Source organism: Heteronotia binoei, chromosome 3 (genome assembly GCF_032191835.1).
Source record: "Heteronotia binoei isolate CCM8104 ecotype False Entrance Well chromosome 3, APGP_CSIRO_Hbin_v1, whole genome shotgun sequence".
Lineage (NCBI taxonomy): Eukaryota > Metazoa > Chordata > Lepidosauria > Squamata > Gekkonidae > Heteronotia > Heteronotia binoei.
The window spans coordinates 131,553,828-131,566,978 of record NC_083225.1 but is presented as its reverse complement, the minus strand read 5'-3'; the positions used below and the strand labels follow the sequence as shown (position 1 = coordinate 131,566,978).

The 13,151-nt window shown below is 43.6% G+C and overlaps 1 protein-coding gene across 2 annotated transcripts in view; it reads left to right on the top strand.

Annotated features, from left to right (window-relative positions):
* BCL9 (BCL9 transcription coactivator) overlaps positions 1–12,024 on the top strand; it is a 43,163-nt gene extending 31,139 nt beyond the window's left edge. For both annotated transcript variants that reach the window (XM_060234447.1, XM_060234448.1), the window contains 3 exons: positions 192–2,421; positions 7,865–8,125; positions 9,864–12,024. In XM_060234447.1, coding sequence (XP_060090430.1) covers positions 192–2,421; positions 7,865–8,125; positions 9,864–10,972 — 3,600 coding nt within the window. In that variant the 3' untranslated portion in view covers positions 10,973–12,024. The remainder of the gene's footprint in view (positions 1–191; positions 2,422–7,864; positions 8,126–9,863) is intronic.
* Positions 12,025–13,151: the final 1,127 nt, after the last annotated feature.

Below are 13,151 nucleotides of genomic sequence, written 5' to 3'. Positions count from 1 at the left end.
TCATAGGTGAAGAAAAATATTGGAGTGGGGGGAGGTTGCTCCTGACTTGCATGAGAATTTTAGCACCCCAAAGACATGCTTCAGCTTGGTTAGTTGAGCTGTCAAAAGCTGTGTTTTCCTTGTGTGTTCTCCATCTATTTTTCTTTCCGTTTACTAGAGCCAGTTGAAATTTCTTGTTTATCCTTTCACAGAACACTCAGATTCCACCACTCCGCAATGATACAAAGCCCCAGGCTCAGTCGCAGCTTCCTGTTTCCCAAGAGCAAACTCCACCCCAGAATGCCAAAATGCAGCAGACTCCACCCATTCCAGTTCCAACACCAGCACCCAAATCTACAGGCCCTCCTTGTCCTATTGACCAGGACAATCCTGAGTTAGAAAATAAAGTAATCTCTGCAGGAAGTCCTGCAAGCTCCACTCCTTTGCAAACTGAAGGATTTGGGCAAACCTCAACCCCCAATAATCGAGCAGTAAGTCCATTATCTCAAGGGAGTAATAGTTCCACTGCAGATCCTAAAGGTCCCAACCAGCAGGTATCTGGAGGGGACCCACAAAATATGGGTGAAAATCCAGATGGGCTATCCCAAGAGCAGCTGGAACATAGAGAACGTTCACTACAGACTCTACGAGATATTCAGCGCATGCTTTTTCCAGATGAGAAAGAGTTCACTGGAGGACAACCTGGTGGGCCTCAGCCAAATTCAGGAGTACTGGATGGACCCCAAAAGAAGTCTGAAGGGCCAATACAAGCAATGATGGCTCAGTCCCAAAGTTTAGGTAAAGGGCCAGGGCCCCGGACTGAAGGAGGGGTTCCCTTTGGCCCCCAAGGACACAGAGACATGCCCTTTTCACCAGATGAAGTTGGGCCACCATCCATGAACTCTCAGCCTGGCCCTATAGGACCAGACCACTTGGACCACATGACTCCTGAACAGGTGGCCTGGCTGAAGCTTCAACAGGAGTTCTATGAAGAAAAGAGGAGGAAGCAAGAACAAGTTGTACAGCAGTGTTCCTTGCAGGATATGATGGTTCACCAGCATGGGCCTCGAGGGTTGGTCAGAGGTCCCCCACCGCCATACCAGATAACCCCAGGTGAGGGTTGGGGACCTAGTGGCCCAGAAGCCTTTTCTGATGGCATGACTATCTCTCATTCATTGCCCCCAAGGGGCATGGCACCCCATCCCAATGTGCCTGGCAGTCAGATGCGTCTGCCTGGATTTCCTGGAATGATAAATCCTGACATAGAAGGCCCCACTGTCCCAAATGCCACAACTAGACCTGGGCTTTCAGGTGTCCCTTGGCCAGAAGATGTGCCAAAAATTCCAGATGGCCGAAACTTCCCTCCTGGTCAGGGGGTGTTCAGTGGTCCTGGTCGAGGGGAGCGGTTTCCAAATCCTCAGGGTTTGCCTGAGGATATATTTCAGCAGCAGTTAGCTGAAAAACAGCTAGGACTTCCCCATGGCATGAGCATAGAAGGAATCAGACCTGGAATGGAAATTAACCGGATGATTCCCCCTCAGCGACACATAGAGCCTGGCAATAACCCCATATTTCCACGTATGCCAGTTGAAGGATCAATGAGCCCTTCCAGGGCAGACTTCGCAAAAGGAATGCCACCTCAGATGACTGCTGGACGGGATTTGGAATTTGGGATGGGCCCTGGTAGCTTGAAGGGGGATGTGAATCTGAATGTTAACATGAGTTCTAATCCACCAATGATACCTCAAAAGATGAGGGAAGCTGGAGTGGGCCCAGAGGAGATTATGAAAATGCGTCCAGGTGTCTCAGAAATGCTCCCCTCTCAGCAGAAAATGGTACCGTTGCCATTTGGTGACCATCCACAGCAGGAGTACGGAATGGGCCCAAGACCTTTCCATCCCATGCCTCAGGGCCCAGGAGTCAGTCTTCGGAATCATCGAGAACAAATCGGGCCTGACCAAAGGACTAACAACCGGCTTAGCCACATGCCACCACTACCTCTGAACCCCGCCAGCAACCCGAACAGCCTCAACACAGCTCCTCCTGTTCAACGCAACCTTGGCCGCAAGCCCTTGGATGTCTCTGGTGCCAGCCAGGTTCATTCGCCGGGTATAAATCCACTCAAATCTCCCACAATGCGGCAGGTCCAATCTCCAATGTTGGGTTCACCTTCTGGGAATCTCAAATCTCCTCAGACTCCATCCCAACTGGCAGGGATACTTGCAGGTCCAGCTGCTGCTGCTGCGGCTTCAATAAAATCTCCCCCTGTTATGGGGTCTGCTGCCGCTTCTCCTGTCCATCTCAAGTCTCCATCCCTCCCTGCACCTTCCCCAGGGTGGACTTCATCTCCAAAGCCTCCGTTGCAGAGTCCTGGAATCCCCCCTAACCACAAAGCGTCTCTTGCCATGTCTTCGCCAGCCATGATGGGGAATGTTGAGTCAGGTTAGTTTTTCCTCTTTGTATTTTTCTGGGCATAGGTTGCTTGCTACTATTTAAAATCCTCTGATCTTGTGGCTTAAGTAGCAACCTGGAAGTACAGAAGTTTAGGAAGTCAGATTGCTTCCCATATAGAGGAATTGTATGAAAATCCATCCCTTGCTAATTGTCAGCATTAGGTATTGGAGCAAGGCTAATTAAAAAGCGAGAGAGAGAGAGACAGAGAGGTAAAACTATTGAGTGATGTATGGGTTTGTCTTAAGCCACAAAAATATGGTTTCTGAAACAGATCAGTCTCCCTAGATTAGAAATGTTGACTTCCTTCATTTACTTTCTAGATTAAAATGTCCTAAATAGTGTGAAAAGAACTCCATTCAAGATGTGTTTGCATGGTCCCAATGGGGCGTATATAGTCTTGCCCTTCATTCTTTAATTCCAAAGCAAAGCTGCTGAGTGGTATATTGAGTTTTTTCACTGGGGGAGGAGTTAATATCATGAGTTGATTTCTTCAGCATTTTTGTGTTGTGGAAATTCCTGTGTAGGTAGCAGTTTTATAAAATAAAGACAATTGCCAGTTGAACTGGTGAAAGTGACCAAGGACTGCAGATTGGGGTGGGTGGAGCAGGTGGGGAAAGAATATTATCAGTAAACAGTTCAGGTAGGGAATGGCTTTTGGTAAACTCTCTGCCCCCTTGCTTATCTTCACCCATCCTTTCTGGGAAGAAGCTAACAATTGATTTGGGGTTGGCATGCTTCTTGATTGTTTGATTGCAGGTGCCTGTTGGATTCTGCATAGATCTTGCCATTCCACCAAAAGTAGTCCCTTATCTTAATTCACAGGGACTAAGTTGCCCTGCAGAATTTCAAGTCCTATTTAATCTTACAGATTTATAGTTTAAAGGCGACTGGCAGTTTTCATTCTGCAAGGTGCTAATAAAACAAGTCAGTCCCCAGTGTGCAGTGTTTGCTTGCAATTGTTTGATGGAGCCAGCCTTGGGAGCTCTTCAGTCTGTGAAATCGTTATTCCAAGAATTAGGAAAGCAACTAGCTCAACTGTTTGGCTACACTGCCCTCTAGTGCTTTAAAGTGATCACTGCAATAATATCCTTTTTACAAAAGTGCAAGCATTCAGGCATTTCTGAGCCAAGATGTTTAGTGGAACTCTGCAATTTTTTTTTAAATTAGTGGCATGGGCCATCCACTTGATACTTTAGAAAAATTCAGTAGTGATATGATTTTGGATGGTAGCAGATTCAGAGTTGACAACTAAAACTCTCCTAGTTCTCCCTTCCTCATGCTAATTCAAGAGAGTTGAAATTCCATTCCAACAAAACTGCAATGAAATCTTATTTTTAAGACTTAGCTTTTTGGCGGAAAGCAACTTTGCTTGACAGCTAAAACCTGTAATGATTGTATTGCTGAATAAACTTTTCACTTGGGTAGAGAACATGGTTTGTGACAAGTTGGTTGGCTCTTTCTCAAAGCCTAGCCTGACACATGCTCAGTTTTCCTTTACATATGCCATGGTTCTGTGTCTGCACTGGTGTTTACCGGTTAGGTAACTGGAATTCATTATACACTTGGCTTCAGAGTAAGCAAAACTGTTATCTTGTTTTAATTATAAAAATGGGGTTCTTGTGTATTTTCTCTCCTCTTTGGACTCTTTGCTATAATTGTATTACAGCTTGCTACCCCAGTCTGCCCTTGGAAAAAATCATAGAAACCTTAGTGCAGGTTGATGTGGGACCCCCTACTGATGTGGCTTGTAATGGTGTTGATTGACACTGTATATTAAATGCTTGTATCACACATGCTTTCTCCACTAGAAAAGCATATGGCACTTGGAAGGACATTAATGATTTTCCAGAAATTCAAATTAACTACCTCATTGCTGAGATGTAGGGCTTTATCAGGAATAGTAGCTGGTGTCTGGCCCATCAAAGAAGGCTAATGTCTAGAAGATCCTGATAAATTAAACTGGGTTCCAACTTAAAACTGGATGTTGGCATGAAACTCAGTCTTATAAATTGTTACTACAGTATCTGTGCAGTATGTATGTTGTTACTACAGTATCATCTTACTAGCTACTTTGTGACACTCAGAGGGAAATTAGTGAACTCTGCCATTTTTTTTTCCATTTTCAGGAGATCCAAAACTTTCATACTTTGATAGGTGTATTCATTTCAGATCCACAAGTTTGTGCTATTGGCAAAGCTAGTTTTTAGCCTGAAGGAGTCTTGGTGGAGAACATTTTGTAAGAAAAGAGAATAATCTTTGTGTTCAGTGGCAAGCTTTGTTTCTGGACATTGGCTCTTCAGCTGAATACATATCCAATGGAGTGATGCATTTATCTGGGGGTCATCAGAGGATGGTGGGAGACAGGAGGGCCTGGCATGACTTTGTCTGTGGGGTCGCAAAGAGTTGAACTTGACTGCGACTGAACAACAACAACAACCCTCTGAACTGCTTTAATGTAATGGGTAGAAAGTTATTTGTGCAATCTGTGTCTAATTCATCATAGTGAAATCCCATCCACAGAATTACCTACAAGGGGTGGGGTGATCCTGGATTTGGTCCTAAGTAATGCCCAAGACCTGATGAGAGATGTAAAAGTGATTGCACCGCTTGGGAGCAGTGACCATAACGTTACTGGTTTCACTATTTGTATAAATAGGGAGTTGCCCCATAAGGCCAGCACTACCACTTTTAACTTTAAAAGGGATAAATTTGCTGAGGGGGCATGTGAAGAGAAAACTGAAAGGAAAGGTAAATGCAGTCAAAACCCTTGGGGAAGCTTGGAGGCTATTTAAAACTACAATCCTAGAAGCTCAGATAAAATATATACCACAAGTTAGGAAAGGCACAAACAGGTATAAGAAAAGGCCTGCATGGTTAACAAACAAAGTTATGGAAGCTGTAAAAGGTAAGAAGGATTTCTTTAAGCGGTGGAAAGCTAGTCCAAGTGAGATTAATAAAAGGGAACACAGGCTGTGGCAAATCAAATGCAAGACTGTGATCAGGCAGGCAAAAAGGGACCATGAGGAGCATGCCTTCGTCTTCATTGTGGAAGATGAGAAGTGTTTGCCTACTCCAGAACCGCAAATTTTGGAAGGGGTGTTGAAAGACCTGAGTCAAATTGAGTGACAAGAGAGGAGGTCCTACAACTGATAGACAAATTAAAAACTAATAAGTCACCAGGTCCAGATGGCATACATCCAAGAGTTCTGAAAGAATTCAAAGATGAACGTGTGGATCTCCTGACAAAAATATGTAATCTTTCATTGAAATCTGCCTCCGTTCCTGAGGACTGGAAGGTAGCAAATGTCACCCCCATCTTTAAAAAGGGTTCCAAAGGAGATCCAGGAAATTACAGGCCAGTCAGTCTGACTTCAATACCGGGAAAGTTGGTAAAAACCATTATCAAGGACAGAATGAGTAGGAACATTGATGAACACAAATTATTGAGGAAGACTCAGCATGGGTTCTGTAAGGGAAGATCTTGCCTCACTAACCTGTTACAGTTATTTGAGGGGGTGAACAAACGTGGACAAAGGGAACCCAATAGATGTTGTTTACCTTAACTTCCAGAAAGCTTTTGATAAAGTTCCTCATCAAAGGCTCCGTAGTAAGCTTGAGAGTCATGGAGTAAAAGGACAAGTCCTCTTGTGGATCAAAAAGGACGCCCTGAGCCTGCTTCGGCAGGGAGGGTGGGATATAAATTAAAAATTATTATTATTATTAAATTATTAAAAACTGGCTAATTAATAGGAAACAGAGAGTGCGTATAAATGGGCAATCTTCGCAGTGGAAGACTAAGCAGTGGGGTGCTGCAGGTCTCAGTACTGGGTCCCATGCTCTTTAACTTGTTCATAAATGATTTGGAGTTGAGAGTAAGCAGTGAAGTGGCTAAGTTTGCAGATGACGCTAAATTGTTCAGGGTGGTAAGAACCAGAGAGGATTGTGAGGCACTCCAAAGAGATCTGTTGAGGCTGGGTGAGTGGGCGTCAACATGGCAGATGATGTTCAATGTGGCCAAGTGCAAAGTAATGCGCATTGGGGCCAAAAATCCCAGCTACAAATACAAGTTGATGGGTTGTGAACTGGCAGAGACTGACCAAGAGAGAGATCTTGGGGTCGTGGTACATAACTCACTGAAAATGTCAAGACAGTGTGTGATTGCAATAAAAAAGGCCAACGCCATGCTGGGAATTATTAGGAAGGGAATTGAAAACAAATCAGTCAGTATCATAATGCCCCTGTATAAATTGATGGTGCGGTCTCATTTGGAATACTGTGTACAATTCTGGTCACCGCACCTCAAAAAGGACATTATAGCATTGGAAAAAGTCCAGAAAAGGGCAACTAGAATTATTAAAGTGTTGGAACACTTTCCCTATGAAGAAAGGTTAAAACGCTTGGGGCTCTTTAGCTTGGAGAAACGTTGACTGTAGGGTGACATGATAGAGGTTTACAAGATTATGCATGGGATGGAGAAAGTAGAAAAAGAAGTACTTTTCTCTCATTCTCACAATACAAGAACTCGTGGGCATGCAATGAAATTGCTGAGCCAGTAGTGTTAGAATGGATAAAAGGAAGTACTTCTTCACCCAAAGAGTGATTAACATGTGGAATTCACTGCCACAGGAGGTGGTGGCAGCTACAAGCATAGCCAGCTTCAAGAGGGGTTTGGATAAAAATATGGAGCAGAGGTCCATCAGTGGCTATTAGCCACAGCATATTTTTGGAACTGTCTGGGGCAGTGATGCTCTGTATTCTTGGTGCTTGGGGGGGGGGAAGTGGAAGGGCTTCTAGCCCCACTTGTAAACCACCTTTTTTTGGGGGGGGGGGGCCACTGTGTGGCACAGAGTGTTGGACTAAATGGGCCATTGGCCTGATTCAACATGAGTTCTCTTATGTTCTTACCATGATACCTTTTAAGAAAATTGGATAGTGCATTGAAGTCTTTGGCCCTAAGAAGTGGGCCACATGGCTTGATGTTAGATAGCCATGGTCAGAAAGGGGCCACCCCGTACCCTATGTTTATGCAAATGAACAAATTCTGGATTAAGGTTTCATGTATGCAGCTTAGCTGAAAGTCAGCCTTTTGACACAAATGAAGTTCATTTAGGACAGCTGTAGCTTAGTGGTAGATTACGAGCTGTATATGCTGAAGGTCCCTGGTGCAGTGCACTGCGTCAGAAACATTCAGTGGGCATGGAGTGTGGGTAGCAGAGCTGAGAAAGACCTCTGAGACCATGGAGAGCTCCCTGCAGTCAGTACGGGATAACCAATAATATGAGTTGGTATAAAACAAACAGTAACAATAGCACCTACCTAGGTTGGAGTTCAGAAAATTGCTATGTTCGTGATGCTCCTGGTGATGCTCCTGGCACATTCTGGGTAAAATACAGACTTTAATAATAAAGTAACTTGAACATATTCCTTTTAGGTGGTGCACCCCCTTCAACGGTTAGCCAAGCAGCTCCTGTGACCCTTCCTGGAAATCTTCCTTCTAGCAGCCCATACACAATGCCTCCAGAACCTACCCTGTCTCAGAACCCTCTCTCCATCATGATGTCTCGGATGTCCAAGTTTGCCATGCCCAGCTCTACACCACTCTACCATGATGCTATCAAGACTGTAGCCTCATCAGATGATGACTCTCCTCCAGCACGTTCCCCAAACTTGCCACCAATGAACAATCTTTCCGGTAAAAAACGAGTGCCAGCAGGGATGGGACATGTAACACGTAGTTCTCATCTTTAGCCAGTGAGAAAGATGTGATAGGAGAGAACTGGATAAAATTCTTAATTCCTTGCAGTAAACTTAATTCCTTGTTTGGATAATTTATCCAGCTCTGTGAACTCTGGCTTACTAAAACAGACCTGTTGGTGTCAATTCTCCAAATATTTGACGAAGCTTCAGTTAGCAGTGTGCTAAAATGGGATTTTGAAAAGTGTTAAGTTGTAATTAATTAGGATTTACCAGAAGGCTTTTCTGAAAACTAGTTAATATCTTCCTTCCTCTTTTCCCACATATTGGCTTACCTTTCCAGTCGAAGAAGAAAAAGATGAAATGGTGCAAAAGAAAAAAACTTTAATAATTATATAACCTGTACATACTTCATGCGCAGCTTCATCAGGGAGAATCTTTCAGATTCTTTTTAGTATTGCTCCCATGCATACACTTGAACAGTTTCTTCAGACTGATTACCTTTCCAACCAACAGTGTTTACAAATAAGTAGACAACAGAGTGTGTCTCCTTGAACATCGTTGTGTGGCCCTGTTTTTTCTTTGAGAGTTCGTTATAGGCAAATGAGAGCTAGTTCCCAGTTTGCAAATCTGTTCATTGTTGATATGTTATCAGCTGTGGGTTTGGTCCTGCATCTGTGAATATCAGCTATGGGACTGGATTGTGTCTGTGAATATCCAGGAACTGGGAAGTAGAAACAGCCCAGCAGTCCTGTTTTTCAGATAGTGGCTTTATTTGACTTTTTCTGATCAGTTTAAGGGAAACTTAAATTGCTGAGCTTTAATTAGGCTCAGTTGAATGCCGTTGGGCCTCCTCCTTCTAAAGCAAAAAAAAAAATGCTAGGGTTAGTTGGAGAGAGCAAGTGTGCATGCTTTTGTGAGATTCTTGGGCAGTTAAATGCTGGAGCTCTGTTCTCTTTTGTTTTGTGTAGGCACCCTTCCTTTTCAAGCATGTTGGAAAAGATGAGAGAGGGGAATCAGGTTGAATAGAGTCCTTCAGGGGCAGTATTATGGCTGGTTGACTTTCTTACCTGCCCTGTGGCCAGGAACAGGTACTTTGACAGGAAACCCCAGAAAACTACACTTTTGCTTTTGTGTCTTCATTTTCAGACATTTACCTGTAGTCTTTGCCTACAGATCTTTCTCTTTCTAATGCAAAAGGGCAAGGAATAAGAAAGCATCTTTTCTCATTTGAGAGTAGGATTGAATACCATTGTGCTGCTACTTCATTATGTACATCTTCCATAATAGGAAGCTGATATGGCAAAGCAGTGTGCCCCCCCCCCCCCCAAAAGCTTGGGCTACTGTTCCTGGTCTTATCCTGAAGTACATACCAACAGATGAGTGCTGGGTGATAAAGAACAATCAAAGCAATAGCTGTATTCTGTACGAACAGCATGTGTTGCTGTATAACAAGGAATTCCTTGGGAGAAAAAGTAACACTGGAACAACACTCTTGTGGCATATTTTAGCAGCATGAAATGCCGTTGTACAGAATGGCATCCATGACATATACAGCATGAAAAAAAAAGTCAGGCATAGCAGTATTGTTTTTCTATGGTGTATTATGCAGGATTTCGAGTGAGTTATAGTAATGAAGAACTTTTTTGATAGCTGCAGTTTCTGAAAAGAGTGGTTATGCTGCATGATATAAAGCTTCCATGATTTCTAAACTTGATTCTTTCTGTTTTCTCCAGGAATGGGCATTAACTCCCAGAATCCTCGTGTTTCTGGTCCCAACCAGACAGGCCCAATGCCAACACTTAGCCCAATGGGAATGACTCAGCCTCTGTCTCATAGTAACCAGATGCCCTCTCCAAATGCTATGGGACCTAGTATACCTCCTCATGGTGTCCCTGTGGGACCTGGCCTAATGTCACACAATTCAATGATGAGCCATGGTTCCCAAGATTCTCCAATGGTACCTCAAGGACGCTTGGGCTTTCCACAAGGGTTTCCTCCAGTACAGTCCCCTCCACAGCAGGTACCATTTCCCCATAATGGACCTAGTGGAGGACAAGGCAACTTTCCAGCCGGAATGACCTTCCATGGTGAAGGACCTTTGGGGCGTCCCACCAATATGCCCCAAGGTTCAACGGATCCAGCACTTTGCAAGTCTGGAGGGCCTGGGGGACCGGACTCTTTCACTGTTCTAGGAAACAACATGCCTTCAGTTTTTACTGATCCAGAGCTGCAGGAAGTAATTCGCCCTGGAGCCACTGGAATACCAGAATTTGATCTGTCCAGGATTATTCCATCAGAGAAGCCTAGCCAGACACTGCAGTATTTCCCTCGTGGGGAAGTGCCAGGCCGCAAGCAGCCACAGGGTGTTGGTCCTGGATTTTCTCACATGCAGGGAATGATGGCAGAACAGAATCCAAGAATGGGGCTGGCATTACCTGGCATGGGAGGACCAGGGCCAGTGGGAACTCCTGACATTCCTCTGGGAACAGCATCATCCATGCCAGGCCATAACCCAATGAGACCGCCTGCCTTTCTGCAACAAGGCATGATGGGACCCCACCATCGAATGATGTCACCAGCACAAACAGCAATGCCTGGCCAGCCCACTCTAATGAGCAATCCAGTGGGTATGATTCCAGGCAAGGACCGAGCTCCTGCTGGGCTGTACAGCCACCCAGGACCTGTGGGTTCACCTGGTATGATGATGTCAATGCAGGGCATGATAGGCCCCCAACAGAACATCATGATTCCTCCACAGATGAGACCTCGGGGTATGGCTGCTGACGTAGGAATGGGAGGATTTAGCCAAGGCCCTGGAAATCCAGGGAACATGATGTTTTAAGCTGCTACATGAGACTGGATGGTTCTGATCCTTATTGAGATGAGATTCCAGGTCCTGGGGGCTGTCTGAAAGCTCCAGGAGCACAGTTTGCCATGCAATAGGTGAAAACAGACCAGAGGATGCTTTGGGAAATCTCGAATGTATGGAATTACCTGAAAACAAATGAATTCATTTTAACAGGTTGTTTTTTTAAGATTTATTTTTTAAAAATTATTTTTGTGTACTTGGGTATCCTGTGATGGCACCTGCTTTGAGAATCTGTAGCTGTATTTTGAGAATTGCCATTTGTCACAAGTTGCACCATTCTCTGTATGTTTACGTCCTTTGGACTGGCTTCTCCCAGGACTCTTGGTTATTTTTGGGGGGTTATTTTTGTGTACTGTACTATATTGTAAAAGGGATTTTAGCAGAGACTTTAGTCTTTGGGGTGAGAGGCTGTTTACTTTTAGATGGAAAATCCATCTTCAGAACTTTGGACTATTTTCCTTCAACTCCAATGTATAGAAAAACCAAACTACGACCTCAGAGCAGAGTATTAATGAAAAGCACAAAAGGAACTTAAGTTCAAAGAGGGGGAAACTTTTAAAAGAAATAAGTTAAGGACATATTTTTCAAAATTATGGAGTGCTGTCCAGCACCTTTTGTCTCTCCCTCCCACTCTTAAAAAAAAAAATCTCGGTCCTCCCCCAACTGTTACTGTCTCCTCCTTTGGCAGCTGCAATACATTGTATTATTTTGGGGAGTAAATCTAGGAGAGCCACTTCTCATGCTGGGAGTGTTGCCACTTTCAGGAAGAGGCTGGACTTGGACACTGTTACATTCTACAGTAGTCTTGCTGTTTCTTATTCTCCTTTTCTTAGAACCCCTCAAGTGACTTTATTAATGTGGGAGTGGAACAGACACTAAAAGTTACCCTGACTTTTTTTGTGGCTATTTTTTTTTCGTTCCCCAGCGTAAAACGTTCTCTGTGTAACCTCCATTAAATTTGGTACAAAACCACTTGCCAGGGCTGTGGTGTCAGAAAAATAAAATATATTGTTTCTTACAAAAAATAGAACCGGTTCCTTTCTCTATTACTACAGCCCAGTGTTGCTTTTTATTTGAGTTATTTCCAAACATGATTTTTGGCAGATTTTTTTTTAAAAAGCTGGGCATCAAGGTATGAAATCATTTCATTTGAGTAAAGTTTAGCAACGGGTGATAACTCCTGATGCATATTCAGGCTTATGTATCTCTACTCAGTTTGTGCCAGAACAGTCTCACTGAAAAGTGAGTTTGTACAAACTTGCACAACTTCGTTCTGTTGCAGTGAGAAAGGTAAACTGCATGTCTGACCAGGGAGTGTGTAGCATTTGTATACTGCAAGCCTTCTTAAAAACAAAAAAAACAACAGCTTGGAATAATGAATTGTTTGAGGAAAACAACTTGTGCCCAGTAACCAAAAATGGTGAGGATTTTCATGGTAGGAGGAAGTGTTAGCAAACGGAGATTCCTGTCTGCACAAAGTTCTGCTTACCACATCGTAACTGTTTTCTGAGGAACATTTACTGCAGTCCAACCCGTGGTGACTTTCTTTCAGCTTTTGCCTCTTTTTTCAATTCATTTTAAATGACTAAATATCAGTAAGTTGCCTGAAAATTTCTAGGGGATATCTTAAAATCCTGAAAATACCATTCAAAGTAGTTTATAAGCTGAGATATATTAAGGGGCAGTTTTTGCTCTTCAAAGGAAGCACTACCACACTGCTTCTTGGATGAAAAGGAAGTGGGCTGGATGGGGAAGTTCTGCACAAACCTAGTACAAAGAGTAATGCCATGTTTAGAGACAACAGTACCATTGCTATTTGCACTGTCATCTCTTGGGCCTGTGCTCTGATTCAGTATGTCCCAAATGTACAACACTGCCTTTTGCTACAGGAACAAGCTGTTTGGAATTCCCACTGAGTTCATTTGTCAGACTTAACAACTTTGGGTTAGTCATATGCCCCTTTGCCTTGCAATAATCACAGTCTCACCTTCAATTGCTACCAAGCACTAGAATTGGATAAAAGTAAAAACATCTTTCTAGGTACCCATCAGCTGTTTTACATATTTTGTTGCCTTTTAGCTAATTGTGCTACATTCCAATGCTAATCTTAAAACAGCTCTGTGAGCATTTTTCTTGTTATCTCTTCAAAGTC